The sequence below is a fragment of the Rhinopithecus bieti genome, unplaced genomic scaffold (genome assembly GCF_001698545.2).
Source record: "Rhinopithecus bieti isolate Rb0 unplaced genomic scaffold, ASM169854v2 scaffold_20777, whole genome shotgun sequence".
Classification (NCBI taxonomy): Eukaryota; Metazoa; Chordata; class Mammalia; order Primates; family Cercopithecidae; genus Rhinopithecus; species Rhinopithecus bieti.
The window spans coordinates 136,842-161,860 of record NW_016810099.1 but is presented as its reverse complement, the minus strand read 5'-3'; the positions used below and the strand labels follow the sequence as shown (position 1 = coordinate 161,860).

At 51.1% G+C, this 25,019-nt stretch overlaps 1 protein-coding gene across 1 annotated transcript; it reads left to right on the top strand.

Moving 5' to 3' along the window:
• Positions 1-158: 158 nt before the first annotated feature.
• Positions 159-22,941, top strand: TUBA8 (tubulin alpha 8). Its single transcript, XM_017891327.1, has 5 exons — positions 159-1,503; positions 12,582-12,804; positions 14,942-15,090; positions 17,481-18,161; positions 22,629-22,941. The coding sequence occupies exons 1-5, from the start codon at positions 1,501-1,503 to the stop codon at positions 22,920-22,922; spliced, it is 1,350 nt and encodes a 449-aa protein (XP_017746816.1). The 5' UTR covers positions 159-1,500; the 3' UTR covers positions 22,923-22,941.
• The last annotated feature ends 2,078 nt before the right edge of the window (positions 22,942-25,019 follow it).

Sequence of the window (25,019 nt, the reverse complement as noted above, 5' to 3'; positions counted from 1 at the left end):
AGAAATACATATAGAGTTATAATAATAACCGAAATCCTTTATTGAGCATTTATCACGTGCTTGGCACAATTAGCTTAATCCTGAGTCTTAATTGTCAGGATCTTACATTATAAGATAGACAAAAATTCAATGCATGCTTTACTAAGTACCATTTGTATCAGTAGGTAAATCAATGTGTTTGGTACTCTCTCAAATGCAAAGATGATTAAGACACAGGTACTATCCTTTATGAATAGTGGCCAATAAAACAGAACAGATTGCTGCATACATAAGGAGAAATCTGCTCCCATTCTCTATTGGCCACAAACAGGCATGTCTTAGGAGTGGAAGAGTAGAAAGATCTCTAACTGTGCTTGGAAACTTGGGGAGTTACCACGTCTGGCTAAAGTGGTATTGTCTTAAGGAAAACCTATGAATTTGCCTGTGGCGGCTTGGTGCTTGGTGGTCAGTTGTCTGAGGAAAGTGGAAGAGAGAGGCTGGGGTACACCTTTCAACATGAATGGAACTGACCACTGGAGGGAAAGAACAAGGAACAAAGACCATCCCGCCCATCGCCCACCTGGGGGGAAGTGAGGGGAGATGGGCAGGGTGACAACGTGGCCAATATCTAAAGTGTGAAGAGGGGCTCTTACCAAGTGCCCACCCCTTCCCAAGCAGAAGGCAATCAACATCAGCATCTGTGGCGGGTCTTCCTACTGGGCAGAGGCAGGGGAATCCTGGTATGAGTTCCGGAGTACATATATGTGACTTGGGCACGTTTGGGGCTTAAAGGTAGGAAGGGATTAAGGGGGGATATTTGAAAATCCCGGTGGGGGTGGGAGGTACCCGGAGAGAGGGTAAAAACAGGAACAGTCTTGAGCACCTGCCTGTACCGGGAGCTCTGTGTATGCCATCTCATTTCCGTCTCCACCAGCCAGGCGGGCCTTGGCGGCAGGAGGCACAGGCTTTAGGAGCAGAGGCCCTGCAGCTTGCCAAGCACGCACGGCCCTAGGGCGCCCGGCTGAGACGGCACCTGGGCACCCGCGGCCGCTGCAGCCCGCTCCGGTCAGCTACACCCCAGTCAGGAGCCTTTCCAGCGGGTCGGAGGAGAACGGAAGTTTGGGGTGACTCGCGCGATTCGCCTGGCTGCATTTTACATTTCCTTCTCCAGCAGCTGGGGTCACGAATGCTGCTCTCGCCGGCTGTGTTGGAACGTGGACACGTGCGCTTTGGTAATAGGGCAGCCTCCCCCGCGGGCGCAGTCCCCGCTGCGAGCGCCCCCGGCTGCGGAGGCGGGACCGAGGACCCGGAGATTTGAGCCGCGGGTGGGCGGGGAGGGGCCTTTGTGACCTGCCCGCCCCTCCCCGGCACTGTGATGCCGGGGGGCAGCTGCCGGCCCGGCGCGCCTGTCCCCGGCGTCCCCCCCTCCCGGTGTGTCACAACTGCGGAGGCGGCCGTATCTGGAGCAGTCGGGGCGGGCAGGCCCAGCTGGGAGGTGCGCAGGCGAGGACAGCGGCAGCGATGGTGAGGCTTCCCGGGGCAGGGAGGGCTGCGGGCGCGCGGCAGGCGCAGGACGGAGGGTCGCGTCTGCGGGGAGGTGCACGGACCCGTCCACCTGGAGCTGCAGAGCTCAAGGCCTTCTGGGGGTGGGAGTTCAGGGTCGAGGAGTCCGCATCCTTGGGCGGGAACACCTGGTGCCCTTTATCCTACGGGGTAAAAAGAGACCAGGGGTCGGTTGTTCCTTGAAGGGACCTAATGCGAGCTTTGCGCGCAGACGAGGTGGAGGGAGACCCTGGGGAACCCGACGGAGAAGCAGGCGAGATTCTGGGGTCCCCGGGTGGGCAGCCTGTGGACAGAGTGCAGAGAAGGGCGAGTCCGGGGATTCTGGATGGGTGGTCTGGGCCGGGGCGGCTATGGGACCAGATGCAGTCACGTCTCCAAACCCAGCCTAATTGACAGGGCCTGGAATGTGACAGGGGACTTAGGGCGCCGCGATCCCCCCACGCGTGGAGGTCGTTCTTGCACCCCCTCGCCAGCGGCTTGGGTTTGCTGCACGCACAGCCCCAGCGCGGCGAGGTCCTCCGGGCGCACTCAGCTCCCGGGTCTTTCCAGCGGTGAGAGTCGAAGGACTCTGGGACTCAGAAGTCTCTGCTTCCAAAGGCCAGAGGACCTTGGACCTGTTTCCTACCCTGGCTTAGGGGGCTCGCGGCTGCTGCCTTCCCTGCCCCCGCCCCTTCTCCATTTGCAGACGCGGATCTTACCGAGGGGCGGCTCCAAACACGCAGTTCCTCTCTCTAGGGTCTCCCTCGCCGCCCCCCAGTGCCCCTGGTGGCTAACATTTGCCCCCAATCCACTTTCCCAAAGCCCGAAATCCCAGGAATCCCTGCCGGACCCCTGATCTTTCAGCAGTAGGGAGATGGGCTGGAATGGTTGGGGGCAGAGGGAGGGCAGAATAAGCCTATGTCATGGCCAAGGTCAGGTTCCCTGGGCAGGCTTGCTCCAGGTGTCAGTGACCCAGAATGCAGGCGAGAACCCCCTCCGCCCCGCCCAGTTACGTTTGGACAGTGCCCAGGGCCTCCTGGCTCCCCGGAGCTCTACTCTTCCAGCTTCAGTTTCGTCAGCACCCTCCCTCCTCGCCGGCTCCCCGACACTCCTGGGAGCTGAAAGAATTTGGGAATATTAGGGAGGGTGGCCACAGGAAACTACTTCTGCCTGAAGCCCCTGGTATGGGGCCACAGAAGGGGCCCAAAGCTGCGAGTTCAGAATTTTGACTCTTGGCTCTGCAGCTAACTGTGTGACTTCAAGAAAGTCACTTAACCTCTCTGGATGGCTTTGTTTTACCTCCAAAATGAAGAGGGTTATAATTCACATTTCCAAGGCTCCACATGAATTTTATTATTTTTAAACTTTTTATGGTAGGGAATTTCAAACATATGCAAACGGAAAGCAAATGGTATAATGAGCCATTATACACATCATTTAACTTCAGTAATTACCAACTTCTGACCTGTCTCACTTCATTTATTCCCTCCCTCCGTAATTTTGAAGCAAATGCTAGGCTGCATACTTTAGAATTGATATTTAATATTTATAATATCTAGCAGGTAGCTAGTGCTTTAGGATTTTCCAAGTGCTTCCCTTGAATGCTTTAATTTGGATCTGAATGCCACTGTGGTACATAGTGGAGCCCAGAGGATGTTTACAGGAGCATGGAGGATCTTAACCCAGCCCTGTGCACAAGCTTCAATGTGTGATCCACAGACGAGTTTCTGACAATGCCTGGTAAATCAACAATTCAAACAGCAAAACCTTATTTTGAATGTGCTTAAGAATTTAGGTGTTTAGAAAACCTAAGGTTAAATATTTTGAAATGGGAATACCTTTCATTTATTTTGAAACACTCAATTTTGTATAGTAGGTTCTATCTAGAACATTTAACTTGTGTGCGTTGCAGTGTCTTGATGGCAAATATTTTTTGTTGAACATTTTATACTCACAGAAACTTTTAAATTATCATTTGGCTCATTTGTAAAAAGCTAAAATGACACATCTATAAACCCAGACCCCTAGAATCCCACCCTTACAAAAATGACTTTATTAATCCAAGGATTAAGTTTCAGGCTGCTGTCCTGTCCCCTCCACTTCCCTCCCTGGAGGCGGTTTGGGGGAAGTGACCTTGGTGTTAAGGAGAATTGGATTTGGCATTTCTGTAGGTTCTGAGTAAGAAAAGTGTAACTAATCCTTATGTATATTTTTAAATGCATTTCTCTAGCTACTAGGCAGATGAGCATTTTTCCTCTGTGAACTTCCCCCCAACCCCTTCTCACCAGCTACCCACTACATGGTACCACGAATACCCTTTAGCATTTCTGTCCTGGAGCCTAAAGTTACACAGCTGGTAAGAAGCTGAGTAGGGGCTGGAATTTACATCCGCTGGGCACCAGAGCCTCTGTCTTGAGCCACTGGCCCATGCTGGGACCAGCAGGCTACTCCCACAGCAGACCATTCCCGTCCGCTCCCAGTGTCCTTCTAGCACGCACCTCTCTGGGAACTCAGACTATGACACCTTTTTTGGGAAGCGGTAGGAGAATCCTGGCCAGGTGCCCTAAGCCAAGCGCGTGCCAATGATACCAGGGCACAAAGTTTCTGTGGTTTATAGAGAGGTGGGAACATCTGCAACACGGCTTCCTTAAGTGCATTCCTTTAGAACTTGGGAGCACGAAGGAGCAGTTAGAGGGTTCTGGGGGCCAAATGGACATCCTTCTGCCCATCACCCCATGTAGGCAGGCATGGCTGAGCTCTATGGAGTTGATAGGTGTATTCTGACCTCAGAGCACGGTGTGGGCTCCCAGGCGCTGCAGGTCATGGCTGCCTCCTCCTCCCCTCCCATCACGAAGGGCAGGTTTCCCCAGAGGCACTGGGCACATGCCTCCGAGTGAGGGGCCTTGGCTCACAGGGCAGTGGCTGGGGCAGAGCTGCTGGGTTGGTAAGTCCAGTGGGAGCCCCCAACCTCGGGCCAGACCCATGCAGAGCTTGGGGTGGGGGTTAATGCTATTGTTGAGTGCTTTCTGATGAGGCTCCTGAGTGACCTTCAAAGGGAGATTAAAAGTTAAAATAATTTTGAAGGGGAAATAGCTGGTGGATACAGGGCCGGTCATGATGGGGGTGGGCGGGAGGATGTGGCACTCTCCGGGGGAGGAAGCAGACCAAATGCTCCTTTTCCCTTGGGCCACAAGGGACGGACAGCACTATCTGTGGCCTTTGTGGTTGGCATTTCCCCTGCAGTGTCTTCCTGTTAGGAGTTCTCTCAGATAATAAGCTGCAGAAGAGAGCAGGAGATGGAGCAGGCACTGTGTGCTTCGGATTGAAACTCCTAAGTGTCTCCTGCATCTGCCCCAGTGCCAGCCAGAGCCCAAGGGCCTTTGACATCCTCCAGCCTCTTATGCTGGGAGTCTCCTTAGCAGATGGCCTCATGGCCAGAGCTGACCTCCTGTGAGCCCTGTTGCTGCCCCAACTGCAGTGCTATCATCTGAGCCCCTGTCGCGAGCCACCTTCACTCACTAAAGTGAATTTAGGCCGACTCTGTATTTGCTGTGTCTGGCTTGCTATCTATTCTTTGTTATGAGTGATTTCAATTATGCTCTATGATGGAAGAGTTCTGAGCAGAGAGAATTCAGCAGCCCTTCAGGGGCCACATCTGTCCTTACTTTAATTACCCCTCTGTGACACTGTGGGCCGGCTTTTCACTTGCCATCCCTGACCTAGCTCCTAAAATATATGTGATCTATTTTCCCAGCCTGACAAGTAGAGAGAATTTGGTGTAATCACGTGCTTCCTGAGAGCAACTGGGGCATGAGAGCACAGGTGGTCAGGGAGTGGGGGCGGTCCCCGGCTTTCACAGGGCCCACACTGTGGCCTAGGTCGGCCCTCTCCCAGATGATATGCCACTTTTACTGTCTTGTGATACTTGGAAATAGTATCACAAGACAGCCTTTTTAAGGCTTCAAAGTCTCCCTCTGCCAAGGATGGTGATTAGCTTATCTTAGTCCTCTGAGAACAAAGCAAAAGGAAATGACTATTATTAAAATAGAATAGAAGATTGATGTAAAAAAGGGCTTCTTGCAGCAAAATTATAAACGGCCTGCAAATTTCTAGAATTTCTTTTATTGATGCTCTGCAAAACATAGGCACTGGGCGCATGCTTCCCAGCGAGGGGCCTTGGCTCACGGGGCAGTGGTTCCCCAGGCGGAGTGGTCACAGGTGGCCCAGATGTCTCACTGGCCCTGCCTTTCCTCAGCCTGCGCTCCAGACAGACTGGGCAGTGTGCGGGAACCACCCTGCATTTTCCTGCCTCTTGCTCACACTGCTTCTGCACCCACCTGGACTGTCCCAGATCATCTTGGTTGTCTGCCTTCTTCAGGGTCCCTGTGAATATTTCTCCTTTAGGAAACCAAGCTAGAAGATGTCTCCTTCTCCTTGGAACTCCCTCTGCACTTGACCCGTATGCTTCTTAGGCACTGGCCACTGTCCTTGTTGCATGGACTGCAGCCCCTCAGGGAATGTTTTCATTCCAGTCCTCCCTGTGTTAACTGGGCACCTGCTACATTCAAGCACTGGACTCGGTACTGGGGAGTCCACGAGTGAAAGATTCCTTGCCCTCACGCAGCTTACGTTCTCTACTAGAAAGGTTGGAAAATGAACAGGCAGCTATAATACAGTGTGATGATTACAATGACAGGACTGAAGGGGATGGGGGAGCACATGACAGGGCCCTATGCTGTCTTGGGGTTTTGCAGACTTCCCTTAGGAAGTGACATTTAACTGGAGACCTGAAGGATGATTGAGAGCCCAGTACCTCACAATGCTGTCTCAAATGCAACCACACAAAAAGATTTGCTGTAGAAACGAGTAGCTGCCTTTTGTTGCTCTCCCAGCATGAGGTCTGTGTGAGAAGTGGCATGCTTTTCATGAGGAAGGGACCTCCTTAGTCTCTCCACCTCCCTCCTCTTCACCCCCTAGAAGAAGCTGGGTGGAGAGGCTTCTGCAGCAAACAGGGGACCTCCTCCCCTCACAGGGCCCAAGGAGGACAGAACTTGTCTGAGCTCTACAAGCCCAGACTGAAAATAGAACTGAGAGAGAGAAGCAGTGTGAGTGACAGGCATGTGCTCTGATTGGCTAGACAGGGGAATCTGAAATATGAGTTTGGAGCGAGCGCATGACTTAAGTATCCTCTGCTGGGTCAGCTTGCCCCTTGCCCCCAACCCCAGCTGCACACATGGACACCGAGAAGCAGACGCCTGGTTCTGTCAGACAAGGATGACGCATTTTCAAAGAGGCCGCCCCATGAGCCATTCTCCATTTCGCTCTGCATGAGAGACATTTCCTGTTTGGAGTTCTGCTATCCGAACTTGGTCTTGCATTGATGTAGATGCGGGCACACCTCAGGGCCCTGGGAGTTCAGAGCTGCAAGTGAGGCAGGAGGCTGTGTGATCTAAAGGAAAGAAGTCAGGCCCGGGTCAGAAACCCTGCATTCTGATCTGGGCTCTTTTGCTGCTGCAGAGCTGTGACATGTTGAATTTGTCCCTTTTCCTCTCTGAGCTCAACGGTTTCATCTGTAAAATAATGGAGAGGGAATCATATTAGGTGGTCCATGAGGCTGGCCCAGCTCTGGTATCCTAAATGTTCAGATCCGATACAGCATCCCTGGTTATGATAAATGGATACCCTTTCTTGGACGTGAGGATGCCTCCCACGGGCATCAGCACTGGGTCTGCTCTGTGGAACTTCCAGGCCAAAGGCTGGGTAGGATGATGAGACAGCATGGCTGCAGGAGTCGAGCTCAGTGCCTGAGCTGGGAGCTCGATGCTGGAGCTGTGGGCTGCTCCTCGTCCCTGCTAGGAGCAGGTGCAAGAGGCCTGCAGAGTGCTAGGGCTGGGCATGGACCTCACGGTGCCATGAAGCCTCATGCAACTTTGAATTTCACTTGTGATTTCTTCCTGGAACTTCAAAGCCTTGACACAGTAGGCACGTAGTCAATATTATTTGAGTAAGTGACTGTGTGCAATGACCCAGGGTAAGGGGGTTCTGGAGAGGGCAGTCCCTGCTCCTATTTTTTCTCTGTCTCCTTTGTTATGATGATTTTGCTTTTACTATGAAAATTTCAAACTTTGAGAAAAGTAGAGTAATGTGCCACCCATATACCTATTGTCTGGATTTAAGAAGAATGATTTTTCCATCTGTTATCTGCTGTGTTTGGGAAGGATTTTAAAGTACAGACATCAGGACATTTTACCCCTAAATGCTTCGGATGCAACTCTAAACAATAAGGATGTTTTCATACTTAACCACAATTGTATGAATACGCTGAACAAAGCAAATCAATTTATTTGTCCACCAAATATTTTGATTTGTTCAAACGAGAATTCAGTCAGAGTCTCCATGACGCGTGTGGTGGTGCTTTAGTTCCTTTGATACGGAACAGCCCCTCCCAGCTCTTCATTTCTCATGAGTTGAAAAGGCTGGGCCGGGCACAGTGGCTCAAGCCTGTAATCCCAGCACTCTGGGAGGCCGAGGCGGGCAGATCACGAGGTCAGGGGATTGAGACCATCCTGGCTAACATGGTGAAACCCCGTCTCTACTAAAAATACAAAAAATTAGCTGGGCATGGTGGCAGGTGCCTGTAGTCCCAGCTACTTGGGAGGCTGAGGCAGGAGAATGCCATGAACCTGGCAGGCGGAGCTTGCAGTGAGCCAAGATCATGCCACTGCACTCCAGCCTGGGCGACAGAGCAAGACTCCATCTCAAAAAAAAAAAAAAAAAAAAAAAAAAAAAAAAAAGGCCTGGACCAGCTGCCCTGTAGGACGTTCCACCTTCTGGATTGATTTTGTTTTCTCTGATGTCACTGAACTTAACCCTCTGATCCCTATGTTGCCTGTGAAGTGGAAGGTGAATCTACCAGGCTCAGTGATGAAGGCTGAGTGTTTTTGAGAAGTCCTCACAGGTAGTGCGTGTCATACTGAGTCCCATCAGGAGGTCCTCAATGTCGGGGTGGCCCACGATTAGCGATGCTGAGGTTGATCGCAGTGTTAGGCTGGAGACCCTGGGACTTACTTTCCCCCTTGTGACTGTAACGGTGATTCTTTGGCTCTAGGCGAAGATTCAGTTCCCGTCAGTCTTTCACCTAATGATGTTGGCATTCTTGTCCAAATCAATCACGTAATTAGAAGATGGAATAGGGCAATATTGCATAATCTATTATTTGGTCCACATTGCTTAGCAGACATTCTTCGATTAAAGGAAAAAAGCCTTCTCCGCCGGGCGCAGTGGCTCAAGCCTGTAATCCCAGCACTTTGGGAGGCCGAGACGGGAGGATCACGAGGTCAGGAGATCGAAACCATCCTGGCTAACATGGTGAAACCCCGTCTCTACTAAAAAATATGAAAAACTACCCGGGAGAAGTGGTGGGCGCCTGTAGTCCCAGCCACTCGGGAGGCTGAGGCAGGAGAATGGCGTGAACCCAGGGCGCGCAGAGCTTGCAGTGAGCTGAGATCCGGCCACTGCACTCCAGCCTGGGCGACAGAGCGAGACTCCATCTCAAAAAAAAAAAAAAAGAAAAGAAAAGAAAAGAGCCTTCTCTATCCTGGCTAACACAGTGAAACCTCATCTCTACTAAAAATACAAAAAATTAGCCGGGCGTGGTGGCAGGTGCCTGTAGTCCCAGCTACTCGGGAGGCTGAGGCAGGAGAATGGTGTGAACCCGGTAGTGGGAGCTTGCAGTGAGCCAAGATTGCATCACTGCACTCCAGCCTGGGCGACAGAGCGAGACTCCGTCTCCAAAGGAAAAAAAAAGAAAAAGAAAAGAAAAAGAGCCTTCCCTAACTAATGGGGCTGTCTGGATAGGGACAAATGAGTTTTTCTCTGGGGGTTTTCTTTGAGGACTTGCAGATTTTCATCTGTGCATCCTGCTTCACTCAAATGCTGCCATCACTCCTTGTGAGGCTCAGGTTGTCTGTCTCAGGCAACAGGAGCCTCTTCAGGTGCTCTGGCAGCGCCAGGGTTAGCCTCCGTGCCTCCAGGCGCTATGCAACATTCCAGGCTCATCTAGCACACTCCCCACCCCGGACCTGGACACGTCCCCTCTCTCCAAGGAGCCTGGTTCCTGTTAGCAGGGACCTTCCTTCTCTCTTGATTGCTGTAGCTGCTTTTCGCTTTTGGGAGCACCTATGAATCTGTCAGTCATTTCTGAGTCTATTTTATGCCTCCTATTATTCTTATGAGCGAGTTCAATAGGGAAAATAGCTCTTTCTAAGGTGTGTGTGTCTGTGTGTGTGTGTGCATGACGGGGGCAGGGGAGAGAGAAAGAGACAGACATTTTGTAAAGACTGGCATATGTATTAGTGTGAGATTAAAGAGGGCATTAAAAGAGGCTAAAAATGTTGTCATGCTAGTGGTTTTCAGTTCCCCAGATCCTTGACTCTTCCTCCCATGATCTTTGATTTTCCTAAAATATCCCTGCATCCTCCCTGGAAAGCCCCAGAATGTTCCAGAAGTGAGAGCAGGCTGGGGGCCGGGCAGCACCGTAGGCAGGACTAGAGGGTGGTCGGGATGTGGTGGTGGTGAGGGGGCGACAGACCCAGAATGCTGAGGGTTAGGACCACAGAGGATACTGTCACTTAGAAGGATAATATATAGGACCAGGCCCCCCTCGGGCCTCTCCAGTGTCCCCTCAGCTTCCACACCTCCCTGGGAAGCCACAGCCACGTGCTGAATGTGACGCCGTGGTCCGGGTGGATAACTCGCTGGTTGTTGGTGGCTTCTGGATGCAGACGCTGCTTTCCTTAGGCCTGAATTGAACCCTCAGATGGAGGCAGAGAATAGACCCCACAATAAAGGAGAGAGGAGCAGGGACCTGAGAGCTCTTTCTATGTGTGCTGCTTCCGGGTGGAGAAAAATGCTGCCAGGTAGTACTGTAATGAAAATGATAATGGCAAGACAGCATTGACAACTCTGGCTAACTTATACTTTTCAGATGAGGAGAGGTTCAGTAACTCAGCCCAGGCCATATAGCACAGAAAGTAAACTGAGAAGGCCAGATGTGAACCTGGGGTGTGGGCAGCTCTGTGGGTAAAGCCTCTCCCTAGCCACCAGGCTTATGGAGATCCAGCGGGTTGTGTCCACCGTCGGACTTCCCCCCATGTCGGGCTGCCCCGTGCTCATCCCCGTGCTCATCCTCCCTCAAGGCAAGGACCAGGTGTCGCTCAGCTCCAGCGCAGAGACAGGATTAGTGTGGGGGCACCGTTGTAAAATTGAACTAGGGGGCAATGGTCCTGACACTCTGACCCCTCAAGATGCTACTCAAGGCAGCTGCCCTGCTCTCCATGCCCAGAAATTCTTCCACGTCCCCAGGAGCCCCACACTTTGACGTGGACTCTACTGGCTTCTGTGCTCAGCTGTGCCCTCTGGAGGCTCTGACCCTGGCTTGGGTTACCTGGAGCTGGAAAATGCCAGGGCAGGTCATAGATAAAAATAGAAACCCATAGACCTGGCACATGCTTCCTGTTGGGCTCAGGCAGCTGCCCCAGGCACAGTGCCACCTTGTGTGGGCCACTGCTTCCCCAGGGCAAGGTGTGGGTGGGACGATGAGTCTGTCATCCCTACGCGTGCATGCACGCACACACACACACTCTCCCCACCCCCGTTTTTCTTTAATAATTTCAACTTTTATTTTAGATTCAGAGAGTACATGTGCAGATTTGTTACATTGGTATATATCGTGATGCCAAGGTTTGGGGTACAGTTAATCCCATCATCCAGGTAGTGAGAATAGTACCCAATAGTTAGTTTTCCAATCCTTGCCCCCTCCTTCCCTCCCCGCTCTAGTAGTCCCCAATGTCTACTGTTGCTGTTTTTCTGTCCATGAGTACCCCATGTTTAGCTCCCACTTATAAGAACATGTGGTATTTGTTTTTCTATTCCTGCATTAATTTGCATAGGATAATAACCTCCAGCTGCATCCATGTTGCTGCAAAGGATATGATTTCATTCTTTTTTGGGGGCTGCGTAGTATTCCATGGTGTATATGTACCACATTTTCTGTATCCAGCCCACTGTTGCTGGGCACCTGGTTGGTTCTGTGTCTTTGCTGTTGTGAAGAGTGCTGTGATGAACGTGTGAGTGCACGTGTCTTTTTGGTAGGACGATTTTCTTTTGGATGTATACCCAGTAACAGGATTGCTGAGTGAAATGGTAGTTCTAAGTTCCTTGAGAAATCTCCAAACTGTTTTCCACGGTGGCTGAACCAATTTACATTCCCGTCAGCGCACTCACCATCTTAAGCTGTTAGTACGAATACCAATCAGGCAATTGTGGCTTCACATCAGAGCAAGGCAGAGCTAAGGACACTCCGGGGTCAGCTTTACTTGACACTTGGCCTGGCATAGGTAAGGGGCAGGCTATGGGGCCGCAAAGATTTTCCAATTGTTCGGCATGCAGGAGGGGCCTAATTTATACCCTCCCAATCCTCTCTTGGGATAACAAATAATCCTTTATGTCTACACTGGTAACCATGATACTACTGACAGCCATGGCATATACTTCCAAAGCATGTTCCTTTCATGAGTGCTCATTCGCTCTGTGATACCCTGAGACTGTGTGTGTGCGTGTGTGTGCGCATGTGTGCGCAATGCTCAGAAAGTCAGGGTCAGGAGTGCCTGTGAATGCTGCCTTGCGTGGGAGTAGGTTGAAGGAGAGTTTCTGCCATGATCGCCAGTTCTTCCTTGGGCCTTCTTCACCAGTGCAGGAGTCTTGTGGTTTGGAATTAGCCCCTTGCTTCATCTTTGCAACCGCCCTCTTTTTTTCTTTCCTGGTGTAAAAGGTTAACCCTGGGAGGCAACCTTTAGAGCAAAGCACAAAACAGCTGTGTCTTCTTTGGATCTAAGTCCTGGTCCAGCTGCTATAGAGCTGGGGCACCTGCAGCCTCAACGCCAGCTGGCAATGTGGGGCTGGGGCCTGGCTGGCCTGCAAGGTGAATGTTGTGGGGGTGTAGGGCAAAGGCATGCTGGGGGCCTGGACTCTCTGACCTCGATGCTTCCCTCTTCCCACAGCGGGAATGCATATCAGTCCACGTGGGCCAAGCAGGAGTTCAGATTGGCAATGCCTGCTGGGAGCTCTTCTGCTTGGAGCATGGCATCCAGGCAGATGGCACTTTTGATGCTCAAGCCAGCAAGATCAATGATGATGACTCCTTCACCACCTTTTTCAGCGAGACTGGCAATGGGAAGCACGTGCCCCGGGCCGTCATGATAGATCTGGAGCCTACCGTAGTGGGTGAGTGGGGGCGGAGATCCTCTCCACAGAGAACATCGTGAAACCACAGAGGCATTGGCCCACAGTAGCTAAGGAAGGAGCATCTCTAGCTGGAAGGTGGGGATGGTGCAACCGGAGCCTCCCACCCCACGTAACATCTGTTAGTTCCTTAGGGTCCCCACAGTCTCGGAGAATCTCATAACAGTGATCAAGACTGTATGCCGAACAAAATGCCTCCCACTCAAACCCCTGAGACCTGCGGCACCATGCCAAAATGGTCACATCGCTACTAAATACTAAGGATAAGAAAACCCAAATAATTGTAGGAATTATAAGACACCCCTAAGTGACCAGTTTCCCTAAGTATAGGTTTCTGAGTCTGCCCTCAGGGGTGGGTATAACTTCAGAGCATCTTACACACAAAGGGGCCTATCACGGCAAGCACATTCCTTCACAAACAGGGGCTGCTGGAGTTCTGGAATGAGGTTCCTTCAGGTTTAGGAAACATAGAGGAATTCTGCCTCGTGTCTGGGCAGATCTCCCCTCCCACACTATCCCCAGTAGTGCCACTTCCCCGTTTCTGACCCCTGGGTCAACTCTCAGTTGAACATCAGGATTTCCCCAGCTTCAAGCCTCGCTCATCAAGCAAGACATGGACAGTTTCCCAAAGAGGACTGGGCGTGAACTATAGTGCCTGAACACCAATGTCTAGGGGCAACAGAGGGCAGATGCTCCACCCCCTGGATGGTCTGCACCAATGCACAAAGTGCAGGTTACCTCCCAGGCCACTGCACAGATGACTTTTCTGCACGCAGTAGAGGAACCCCAAAGAGAAGAGGCAACATAGTTGGGGCCTGATGTGTCTTGATCTGCTTGTGTGGACACTTGGAAGTGAGCAGAGACCCCTTAAAGACCTCTCTAGGGCTCTTGCTCCTCTAGGACCTGGAACATAGCTTTGCTTCACATTATTCTAAAATATGTGTAATGCCTGGCATGTATTATTGCCACCACGAGGTGGAGTTGAGGGGTGGGACAACTCTTGGGAGGGTCTAGGTTCTGGGCAGATCATCCTGAATCTTTCTCCATGTCCCTAGAGCATGTTAATGCAAATGGACTTAAGTTAAACTGTTGGTACACCTTGCAGCATGAAAGGAAAAACGAAAGGGAAACCTTGAGGGTCAAGGTGGAAGGGAGGAGAGGCAGCTGGCATTGGTGTTTGATGCGCTTTGGTTTTTGTTTTTTGGTATTTTGGTTTTTTTTTTTTTTTTTTTTTTTGAGACGGAGTCTCGCTCTATCGCCCAGGCTGGAGTGCAGTGGCGTGATCTCAGATCACTGCAAGCTCCGCCTCCCAGGTTCTCACCATTCTCCTGCCTCAGCCTCCTGAGTAGCTGGGACTACAGGCGCCCGCCACCACGGCCGGCTAATTTTTTGTATTTTTAGTAGAGACGGGGTTTCACCATGTTAGCCAAGATGTTCTTGATCTCCTGACCTCGTGATCTGCCCCCTTTGGCCTCCCAAAATGCTGGGATTACAGGCAAGAGCCATGGCGCCCGGTCGGCCCAAGTTTTGTCGTTGTGGGTTTTTTTTTTTGGAGATGGAGTCTTGCTCTGTCTTGTTGCCCAGGCTGGAGTGCAGTGCAAGATCTCGGATCACCTCAGCCTCTGCCTCCCAGGTTCAAGCGATTCTCCTGCCTCAGCCTCCCGAGTAGCTGGGACTACAGGCACACGCTGCAACAGCCGGTTAATTTTTTGTATTTTAGTAGAGATGGGGTTTCACCATCTTGCCCAGGCTGGTCTTGAACTCCTAAGCTCAGGCAATCCGCCCGCCTTGGCCTCCCAAAGTGTTAGGATAGCAGGCGTGAGCCACTGCGCCGGCGGTGTTGGATGAGCTTTGTAAAGCTCAGGCTTTTTAGGGTTCCAGCCAGCAGGGCAGCCTGCTTCTCACCACCCACATGAGCCACAGGCCTTGGCTCTGTTAGTCCCTGAGCTCCCCGGGAATTCTCTTAGCCTTTTGTGGATTCATTATGAGGTGGTCTGGCTTAAAACCTCTGTGGAGTTGTATAGGTAGGGGAGACCGGAAGGGGGTCCTGCGGTAGTGTGATAGGGAGGGAGGCTTCTCCCCTGGGCAGTAGGACCTAACGGTGTTCCTCTCTTGGAAGATGAGGTTCGGGCAGGAACCTACCGCCAGCTCTTCCATCCAGAGCAGCTCATCACAGGAAAGGAGGATGCAGCCAACAATTATGCCCGGGGCCACTACACGGTGGGCAAAGAGAGCATTGACCTGGTGCTGGACCGCATACGGAAGCTGGTAAGAGTCAGGAGGGCAGGGGATGGGTGGGCCAGGCTGGAGTGGACACGATTGGCCTCATGCCTCTTTGATCAGGCTGGGGAGAGGCATGTGACCCCCGGCTATACGATGGAGCTCCTAAGGTTTGGGAATTTCTGCTTAAATTCTGTAAGAAGCACACAAAGGGATGATGCCCTTTCCTCTGTGTTGGCATCATAGACTGTGTTCCAGGCTGAGGCCCTACTCATTGATACTCTCTGGTAGTATCTGGGGAAGGTTCCGGGTGTAAGGCAGGATGAGGTCTCTGCTGGTTGGAAACACAGGTTAACAAAGCATTTAACTTGGAAGAGGAGAGGAAGAGATTGCTGATCCATTTGGGCACTTACAAATGCCATTACAAATGTCAAGTACATTCCTTCATTTAATCCTTAATAATTATACTTAATAATTATACAGGCTCAAGCCTGTAATCCCAGCACTTTGGGAGGCCGAGACGGCGGATCACGAGGTCAGGAATCGAACATCCTGGCTAACACGGTGAAACCCGTCTCTACTTAAAAAAATACAAAAAACTAGCCGGGCGAGGTCGGGGCGCCGTAGTCCCAGCCACTCGGGAGGCTGAGGCAGGGAGAATGGCGTAAACCGGGAGGCGGAGCTTGCAGTGAGCTGAGATCTGGCCACTGCACTCCAGCCTGGGCGGAACAGAGCAAGGACTCCGTCCCCAAAAAAAAAAAAAAAAAAAAAAAAATTATACTTAGGAGGTCTCCTTCCTGTACTTTACAGATGAAGAAAGTGAGGGCCGGGGTGGTTCAATATCTTAGCCTGGGTCACACAGCTAACAAGTGGCAGAGTTGGGGTTTGAACTCGGTTGGTTGGACTATAAAGCTCTGAGTTGTAGGTTGTGTCACTTTCTTTCTTTAAGCTTCCATTTGCTAATCTGTAAGTGGAAAAGCTTGGACCTGATCACATATTCTTTACCTGGGAGCTAAGGGTGCCAAATTTTTGCATATGTTCACTTTTTCTGTTGAGAGGAGGGCTTGTCAGGGTCATTGGCCTCAAAGCTGTCTGTGGTTCAAATTACACCCAGTGGGAAAATCCTGTGATTCTGTGAATTCTCTGATAAGAGGTGACATCCGTGCCTACAACGCATCAGGTCCTTGCTCAGCATGTTATGCTATTTCATTTAATTGTCACTATAACCTTATGAGGATTTTCTATTGTCCCCATTTTCACTAAGAAGGAAGAGAAGTGGCCGGGCACAGTGGCGCATGCCTGTAATCCCAGCACTTTGGAAGAGTGAAGGGGGTGGATCACGAGGTCAAGAAATGGAGACCATCCTGGCCAACATAATGAAACCCCATCTCTACTAAAAATACAAAAAATTAGCTGGGCATGGTGGCAGGCGCCTGTAGTCCCAGCTACTCAGGAGGCTGAGGCAGGAGAATTGCTTGAACCCAGAAGGCAGAGGTTGCAGTGAACCAAGATTGCACCACTGCACTCCAGCCTGACGACAGAGCGAGACACTGTCTCAAAAAAAAAAAAAAAAAAAAAAAAAAAAAGAAAGAAAGAAAAAGAAGGAACAGAAGTTTGGAGAGGTTCAGTAACTTGCTCAAGTTCTTACAACCAAGAAATGGCAAAGTTGATATTAGAACTCAGGCTTTCCGGCTCCATGTACCTTTCTGAAATTGGTGCCCTGAGTCACCTTCCAAGGTTGGGTTGAAGTGTGTAGGTAGCAGTTCCCACAAAATCAAATGACAAGAGCAGGGAAAGTGGGCAAGGAGTTGGGGCCCCCAAAGGGCAAAGTCACCATCCACTGTGGTTCTGAAACTCTTATTCCCTGTTCAACCAAGCTAGTGGGCTGAAACCTTCATGTACCTAGAGGCATGTGCCCCTGCAGCTTGCCATCCTATTAAAACAAAAATAGAGACAGAGTCTTGCTCTGTCATCCAGGCCAGAGTGCAGTGGTGTGATCATAGATTTCTGCAGCCGTGAGCTCCTGGGCTCAAGTGATCCCCCTACCTCAGCATCCCAAGTAACTGGGACTACAGGTGTGCGCCACCACACCCAGTTCATTTTTACAATTTTTTGTAGATGTGAGAACTTACTATGTTGCCCGGGCTGGTTGGGAACTCCTGGCCTCAATGGATTCTCCTGCCTCAGCTTCCCAAATTGCTGGGATGACAGGCATTGAGTCACTGTGCCTGGCCCCATCCCATATTTTAGCCACTCCTCCAAAGATTAATACAACTCCTTTTGTTTCCTTACTTCTTCATAGCTGTTTTGATTTCATCTACAAAACAATGTCGAGAAGTGCGGTGGGGCAGACAGAGTGGGTGGTCTGGCTTTTTTCACTGTGGGGTGTTCTCGGAAACTTGTCTTCATGATTTCTTCTCATGTCCTGCTCTCCCCAGACAGACGCTTGCTCTGGCCTGCAGGGCTTCCTGATTTTCCACAGTTTTGGTGGAGGCACTGGCTCCGGCTTCACTTCTCTGCTGATGGAACGCCTCTCCCTGGATTATGGCAAGAAATCCAAGCTGGAGTTTGCCATCTACCCAGCCCCCCAGGTCTCTACTGCAGTGGTGGAGCCCTACAACTCCATCCTGACCACCCACACCACACTGGAACATTCAGATTGTGCTTTCATGGTGGACAACGAAGCGATCTATGACATCTGCCGCAGGAACCTTGACATTGAGCGCCCTACCTATACCAACCTCAACCGCCTCATCAGTCAGATTGTGTCCTCAATCACTGCTTCTCTCCGCTTTGACGGGGCCCTCAATGTGGACCTCACTGAGTTCCAGACCAACCTGGTACCCTATCCCCGCATCCACTTCCCGCTGGTCACCTATGCGCCCATCATCTCCGCTGAGAAAGCCTATCACGAACAGCTCTCTGTGGCCGAGATCACCAGCTCCTGCTTTGAGCCCAACAGCCAGATGGTGAAGTGCGACCCGAGACATGGCAAGTACATGGCCTGCTGCATGCTCTACCGGGGCGACGTGGTGCCCAAGGATGTGAATGTCGCTATTGCTGCCATCAAGACCAAGAGGACCATCCAGTTTGTAGACTGGTGTCCCACAGGCTTCAAGGTGAGAGCTGATGACTTAGGAAGAGGGGAGAGGACCAGAGAAGCAGAGGGAGATTACCAAAGATATGCAATTCCATGGGTGCTTCAGGCTTTATGTGATGATGAGGGGAGGGGGACTTCAACCAAATGTAACATGAATGGAATTCGGCTTTGGTTGAGACACAAGTGCTGTTAAAGTTTTGTCTGTTTCGGCCATTTTAGAAAAGTTTGGTGCTATTTTAAATTGGTTAATTGGTTAATCACCTTTGGTTTTGTTTACTGAGCAACAAGTAATGATTTGGTATTGGCCAGAATCTACTGACCTGAAGTGCCATGCTTTTGGTGTTCATGATTTAGTTCAATTTGCCTAACGTTAGTTTTTTGTTTTTTGTTTTTTGAGATGGAGTCTCACTCTGTCGCCCAGGCTGGAGTGCAGTGGCACAGTCTCGGCTCATTGCAAGCTCCGCCTCCCAGGTTCACGCCATTCTCCTGCCTCAGCGTCCCGAGTAGCTGGGACTACGGGCGCCCACCACCGTGCCCGGCTAATTTTTTGTATTTTTAGTAGAGACAGGGTTTCACCGTGTTAGCCAGGATGGTCTCGATCTCCTGACCTCATGATCCACCTGCCTCGGCCTCCCAAAGTGCTGGGATTACAGGCGTGAGCCACTGCTCCTGGCCTTTATTTATTTTTTATTTTTTATTTTTATTTTTGTGAGTCTTGCTCTGTCACCCGGGCTGGAGTGCAGTGGCGGGATCTCGGCTCACTGCAAGCTCTGCCTTCTGGGTTCACGTCATTCTCCTGCCTCAGCCTCCTGAGTAGCTGGGACTACAGGCGCCAGCCACCACGCCTGGCTAATTTTTTGTATTTTTAGTAGAGACGGGGTTTCACCGTATTAGCCAGGATGGTCTCCACCTCCTGACCTCGTGATCTGCCTGCCTTGGCCTCCCAAAGTGCTGGGATTACAGGCGTAAGCCACCGCTCCTGGCCTTTTTTTTTTTTTTTTTTTGTGAGACGGAGTCTCTCTCTGTCACCCAGGCTGGAGTGCAGTGGCACTATCTCGGCTCATTGCAAGCTCTGCCTCCCGGGTTTACGTCATTCTCCTGCCTCAGCCTCCAAAGTAGCTGGGACCACAGGCGCCTGCCACTGTGCCCGGCTAATTTTTGTATTTTTAGTAGAGACGGGGTTTCACCGTGTTAGCCAGGATGGTCTTGATCTCCTGACCCTGTGCTCCACCCATCTCAGCCTCCCACAGTGCTGGGATTACAGGCGTGAGCCACTGCGCCCGGCCTCCAACCTAAAGTTAGTTTTCATGGGTACTTTACGCTTCCTTGTACAGCATGATTTTGTGGCCATTTTAATTTTAGAGTTAACCAAATTATTCCAGTTGCCAGAGGAGTATGATGCCTCCCTCTCAGAAAAAGATGTGTTCTCCCAATTTATTTTGAAAACTTAAATATCTATCCTGCACATCTTAATCAATTTGGAGTAATAAGATGCTTTTATAGTTATTCTATGATTGCTATTTTCCATTGCCATTAACCAGGAATCAGCAAAAACCAGCAAGCCGCGTGACTGGTGGTTGACCAAGTGCCCGCAGTCTGGAAAATGCCAGGCTCAGAGAGTCAGTGGGGAGATACGAAATAGCGAGGATAGGCCCTGGNCTCCGCCTCCCGGGAATCACGCCATTCTCATGCCTGTGCCTCCCATGTAGCTGGGACTACAGGCTCCCGCCACCGCGCCCGGCTAGTTTTTTGTATTTTTTTAGTAGAGACGGGGTTTCACCGTGTTAGCCAGGATGGTCTCGATCTCCTGTCCTCGTGATCCACCCGTCTCGGCCTCCCAAAGTGCTGGGATTACAGGCTTGAGCCACCGCGCCCGGCCGCTTTCTCTTTTTATTTTTATTTTTTAAAATTTTTTTCGCCTGAGATGGAGTCTTGCTCTGTTGCCTGGGCTGGAGTGCAGTGGTGCGATCTCGGCTCACTACAACCTTCGCCTCCTGGGTTCAAGTGATTCTCCTGCCTTTGCCTCCCAAGTAGCTGGGATTACTGGTGTGCACCACCACGCCTGGCTAATTTTTGTATTTTTAGTAGAGATGGGGTTTCACCATGTTGGCCAGGCTGGTCTCAAACTCCTGACCTCAGGTGATCCACCCACCTCGGCCTCCCAAAGCACTGGGATTACAGGCATGAGCCACCAAGCCCGGCCCCTAGTCATGCTTTCAATCATTCAGAGGTTTTACGGGTACCTATTATGTGTCGGGATTTGTTTCCGTTGCTGGAGGTGAAGAGATGAGCATGCCTCAGTTCTTTCTGGCAGGAGTTACAAGTGTGAGGCACCAGCTGCATGCTGGCCTCATGGCTGCCCTGTGTGAGTCTGAGGCTTTGACCTGGCTGTTCTGCTGAGTGAAGAGTGTGGCATTCCTTTTCACTGCTCTCCTCCTAGCTACATATATAATTTTGCTTCAACACTATGCTTATGTTTTTTGTGGCAGTTCTAATCATCCTGGCAAACCTAGTCTTCCAAAACATGAAGTTCTTTTTTCTTTTTCAAATGGAAACAAACAACAAGCTAGTAGGAGAATGAATGGGAAAAAAAGAGAATGAATGAGAGAGACATGGCGGGTGATGGGGAAATTAACAAAAAGGAAATGTCCCCTCATTCTCTCCTTCAAGCAGAAGCTCTGGGGTTATGTCCTGAAGGATCATTATGGTAGCATTAGCATAAGCTAAGAAAAGTACGTTCCCTGGAGTGAATGCTGCGAAACTGCATCTTGCATTCTCTCCAACAGTGCTTGTCCCCACTTGACTCAGGTCAAGAGATGTTAGCACTTAGAGGAGGGCAAGCTGGCCCAGGCTCAAGGTTTATGGCAGTCGGTTCAGATCTAGCAACATATGTAATGTGGCCAAGTTAATATTCATTGCCTTTCCCTTCCCCACGTTGCCCCTCTCCAAGATGCCACCTGTGCCTGAGAGGAATGACGGCTGCTGTGGGCGCAGTGGCTGGCTGGCTACCCATGTTGCTGCACAGCTGGCTGCCATTCCCACCCCAGCCCCTCAGGAGGATGTGCATTTAAAGCTATGGATTTAAGAGACTGACAATTAAAATGTGGTGGTCTCAGTGGGAGAGGTGGCCAAGGACATCACTGTGGTTCTCAGTCCCCATAAGTAATGTCACGGTTTGCCACGTTAGACTTGTCCCAGTTTCCCATGGTTCCTGGGGTTGGCTTTGGTTTGGGACATGTGTTGGGAAGAAGAGAGATTTCCAGGATAGCTGCACCACCGTAAGACGGGCCTGGGCTGAGCCTGGGAGACCTGCTATGCTGCCAGAACTTGGCAAGACCTTCAACAACCTTCTTGGAGTCCCTGCTTTTCTTCTAAGAAGTCCCAATTTCCAAAAACATAGAGCCTGGTTAACACCAACACCAGTCCAGGGCCTTTCGGCTCTCTTTATTTACTGCTCTGGAATATCCCTGTGACCTCTTCCAACAGTTTTCACTCTTGGCAGGGAAACTTCCTTAAATTTACTTGCAACACAACTAAGAGGAACTTCAGATGACCACTTGGGAGAGAGTACACTTTTGAATAGCTTCGAATCTAGAATGCATTTCCCTCTTACACATACACATGTACCAGACACCTCCCCACCCGCTCCTAATGTCGCTCGTGACTCTCATTGGCTACTTGCTGAGCCCCCTATACCAGCCCTGTCCTCCTTCACTAGCCTTTGATTGCCCAGCCCTTCCCCACCTACTTTTTGTTTGTTTGTTTGTTTTTTAAGAGACAGGGTTGGCCAGGCGCAGTGGCTCATGCCTGTAATCCCAGCACTTTGGGAGGCTGAGACGGGTGGATCACGAGGTCAGGAGATCGAGACCATCCTGGATAACATGGTGAAACTCCATCTCTACTAAAAATACAAAAAATTAGCTGGGCGAGGTGGCGGGCGCCTGTAGTCCCAGCTACTCAGGAGGCTGAGGCAGGAGAATGGCGTGAACCTGGGAGGTGGAGCTTGCAGTGAGCTGAGATCCGGCCACTGCACTCCAGCCTGGCCAACAGGGCGAGACTCTGTCTCAAAAAAAAAAAAAAAAAAAGAGAGACAGGGTCTCGCTCTGTCCCTGCTACTAGAGTGCAGTGGTACCACTGTAACCCACTGCAGCCTTGACCTCATGGGCTCAAGTGTTCCTCCCACCTCAGCCTCCTGAGTAGCTGGGACTAGTAGGCGTGGCCACCGTGCCTGGCTAATTTTTTTTTTTTTTGGTAGAGATGGGTTTGTGCTCTGTTGCCCTGCCTGCTTTCACTTTCTCTTCAGCTCCTCCCTCGCCACCTGCTGGCTTCCCGAGTCCCATCCCGCCTGTTGCATCCCACAGACCCACTCCCACGCCCATGACCATGACTTGTGGCCATGCCAGGTGACCAAGATGCCCCATCCTGAGTTGTCCTCTGGCTGACTTGGATCTTCTTCTGTGGCTCCTCCTCTTTCTCTGTCCCTCAGGTGGGCATCAACTACCAGCCCCCGACCGTGGTGCCCGGGGGAGACCTGGCCAAGGTGCAGCGGGCTGTCTGCATGCTCAGCAACACCACGGCCATTGCGGAGGCCTGGGCCCGCCTCGACCACAAGTTTGACCTCATGTACGCCAAGCGGGCCTTTGTGCATTGGTATGTCGGAGAGGGAATGGAAGAAGGAGAATTTTCTGAGGCCAGGGAAGACTTAGCTGCCCTGGAGAAGGATTATGAAGAAGTGGGGACTGATTCGTTTGAAGAAGAAAATGAAGGGGAGGAATTTTAAATATACACCTTTCCCTTGGCTGTGTCTCTTTATTTATGCTGCTCCACTCAAAGCACATGTTCAAGAGTAACAGAACACTCTCCCCACCCCAGCCTGATTCCTGCTTACCCAGGAGGAGAGTGCCTGGCCCCAGTACCCAGGGTGGCACGACTGGACCATAAGTGGACACTGAACTCCATCAGGCTCTCCCTGGGTAGGAGCAGCTTTGTATCACAAAAGAAAGTGAGGGCCACTCTCTCCGGGAGTGAGGCTGCAGCCCAGTTTCACATGCGAGGAGGCCTAATCAGGAGTTTCAATTCCAGATGGTGCTGGGTCCAGCCCTAAAACATGGCCTGCTGGCTGGGGAGTGGGAACACTCAGGGAAAGGGGAGATCTGGGCCTGGGAAGATTCCGGGGCAGGGGTGAGCAGAAGTTCACATGAGTGGGTCTATAGCCCGCTCCGGGTATCGTCTAGACTTAGCATGCATTCACTCCCCCATCACATATTCCAGTACACACCCTGTCCTAGGCAGTAAGAGCTGGAGAGTTGGTGATAAGCGGGACAGACACATTTCCTGCCCTCACACATCAGTAAGTGAATGAGATCATGTCAGCTGGTGTCAAGTGACAGAAAGTAAAAAGCAGTGGTGAGAGAGTGTCTGGGTGTGCTCCTGTGGACTGCGTGGTCAGAGACAGCCTCATGGAGGCCTGGGCCATGTGAGAGGATGCTGGGTGCAGGGAGAAGCAAGTGCAAAAACAGACTGGGAACAAGCTTGGAGCGTCTGCAGAGCCGAAGGAGATTGTTCCCTGGAGGATGGTGAGAGGGGAAGAGTCAGGGAGACAAGACTCAGGAGCCAGGCAGGGCCAGAGTGCATCCAGCATTATAGGCCGTGGACAGAAGTTTAGAATTTTTTCTAAGTGAAACAGAGGCATTTGGAAGGTTTCAAGCAGGATATCTATACCTTATTTCTATATTCATACTGACCTTATCTCCACTCTTCCTAACACTCTCAAAATGGATATTCTGCTCATTGTGTAGATGAACAGACTGGGATGTTTTAGGTGTTGGAGACAGTAGGAGGTACAGCTCAGATGCAGGGCCTGCCTTTCCTCCTGTCCACCCTACACTACACCATTACCTTTTTTTTTCTTTCTTTGAGATGGAGTCTCACTCTGTCACCCAGGCTAGAATGCAGTGGCGCAATCTCGGCTGTCTGCCGAGCTCCGCCTCCTGGGTTCACGCCACTCTCCTGCCTCAGCCTCCTGAGTAGCTGGGGCTACAGGCGCCTGCCACCACACCCGGCTAATTTTTATATTTTTAGTAGAGGCGGGGTTTCAGCATGTTAGCCAGGATGGTCTGGATCTCCTGACCTCGTGATCGGCCTGCCTCAGCCTCCCAAAGTGCTGGGATTACAGGCGTGAGCCACCACGCCCAGCCTACCCTACACCATTTCTAACCCTGTGTGTTCGTGACAGGTTCCAGCTGCTGCCTGATGAAATGCTGGATGGAGAGAGGCACAGTCTGTATCATTTGCATAGGAGGGGATGGCTACCTGCTCCTCTTCCCTCAAGTGGGCAGCTCTGGCGGAATTTAAGGAGTAACCAAAAGGCTATGAACCAACTAGGAAGATAACCAGGGCTGGGCCCATGGTAGGTCCCTGGGCATTAAATGCACACGTCTTTATGTGTGGACGTTTCTGTCCTGTATTCCTTGGAAGCTCTAAGAGAAACAGAGTAAAATGTCCCAAGGAAAGGAAGATTAGACATGAGGTGATGCCAGTCACTTCTAGAGGCCCAGATCTGTCGTCCACTGTGACCGCTCTTGCCAGAGGTCGTGCCTGCACCAGGTTCCATGGGAATTGGCCTGGACACACTTAGTCGTGGTAGAGAATCAGGGTCAGGAGCTGTCAGTCCCCCTTCGGGAGGATGCATCCTTCTCTCTTGATAAAGATGAGACCAACTCAGATAAACTTGAAAGGACTTCCTGCGTATGTGAGTATGCCCTGTTAGGGGGAGTATAACACACCTGCTAGGCAGGGCTTAGGGCGGGGACAAAGCGTGTGTGATACGTTCCTCTCCTGTAGATTAATGCAAATTAGGTTAAAATAAACATGAATG

What these genes read in the sequence shown, in the direction of transcription:
- TUBA8 (XM_017891327.1), top strand. An exon ending in TCTGGAGCCTACCGTAGTGG is followed by an intron (nt 12,805 to 14,941) that starts GTGAGTGGGGGC and finishes CTCTCTTGGAAG; the next exon opens with ATGAGGTTCGGGCAGGAACC. An exon ending in GGTGTCCCACAGGCTTCAAG is followed by an intron (nt 18,162 to 22,628) that starts GTGAGAGCTGAT and finishes TCTGTCCCTCAG; the next exon opens with GTGGGCATCAACTACCAGCC.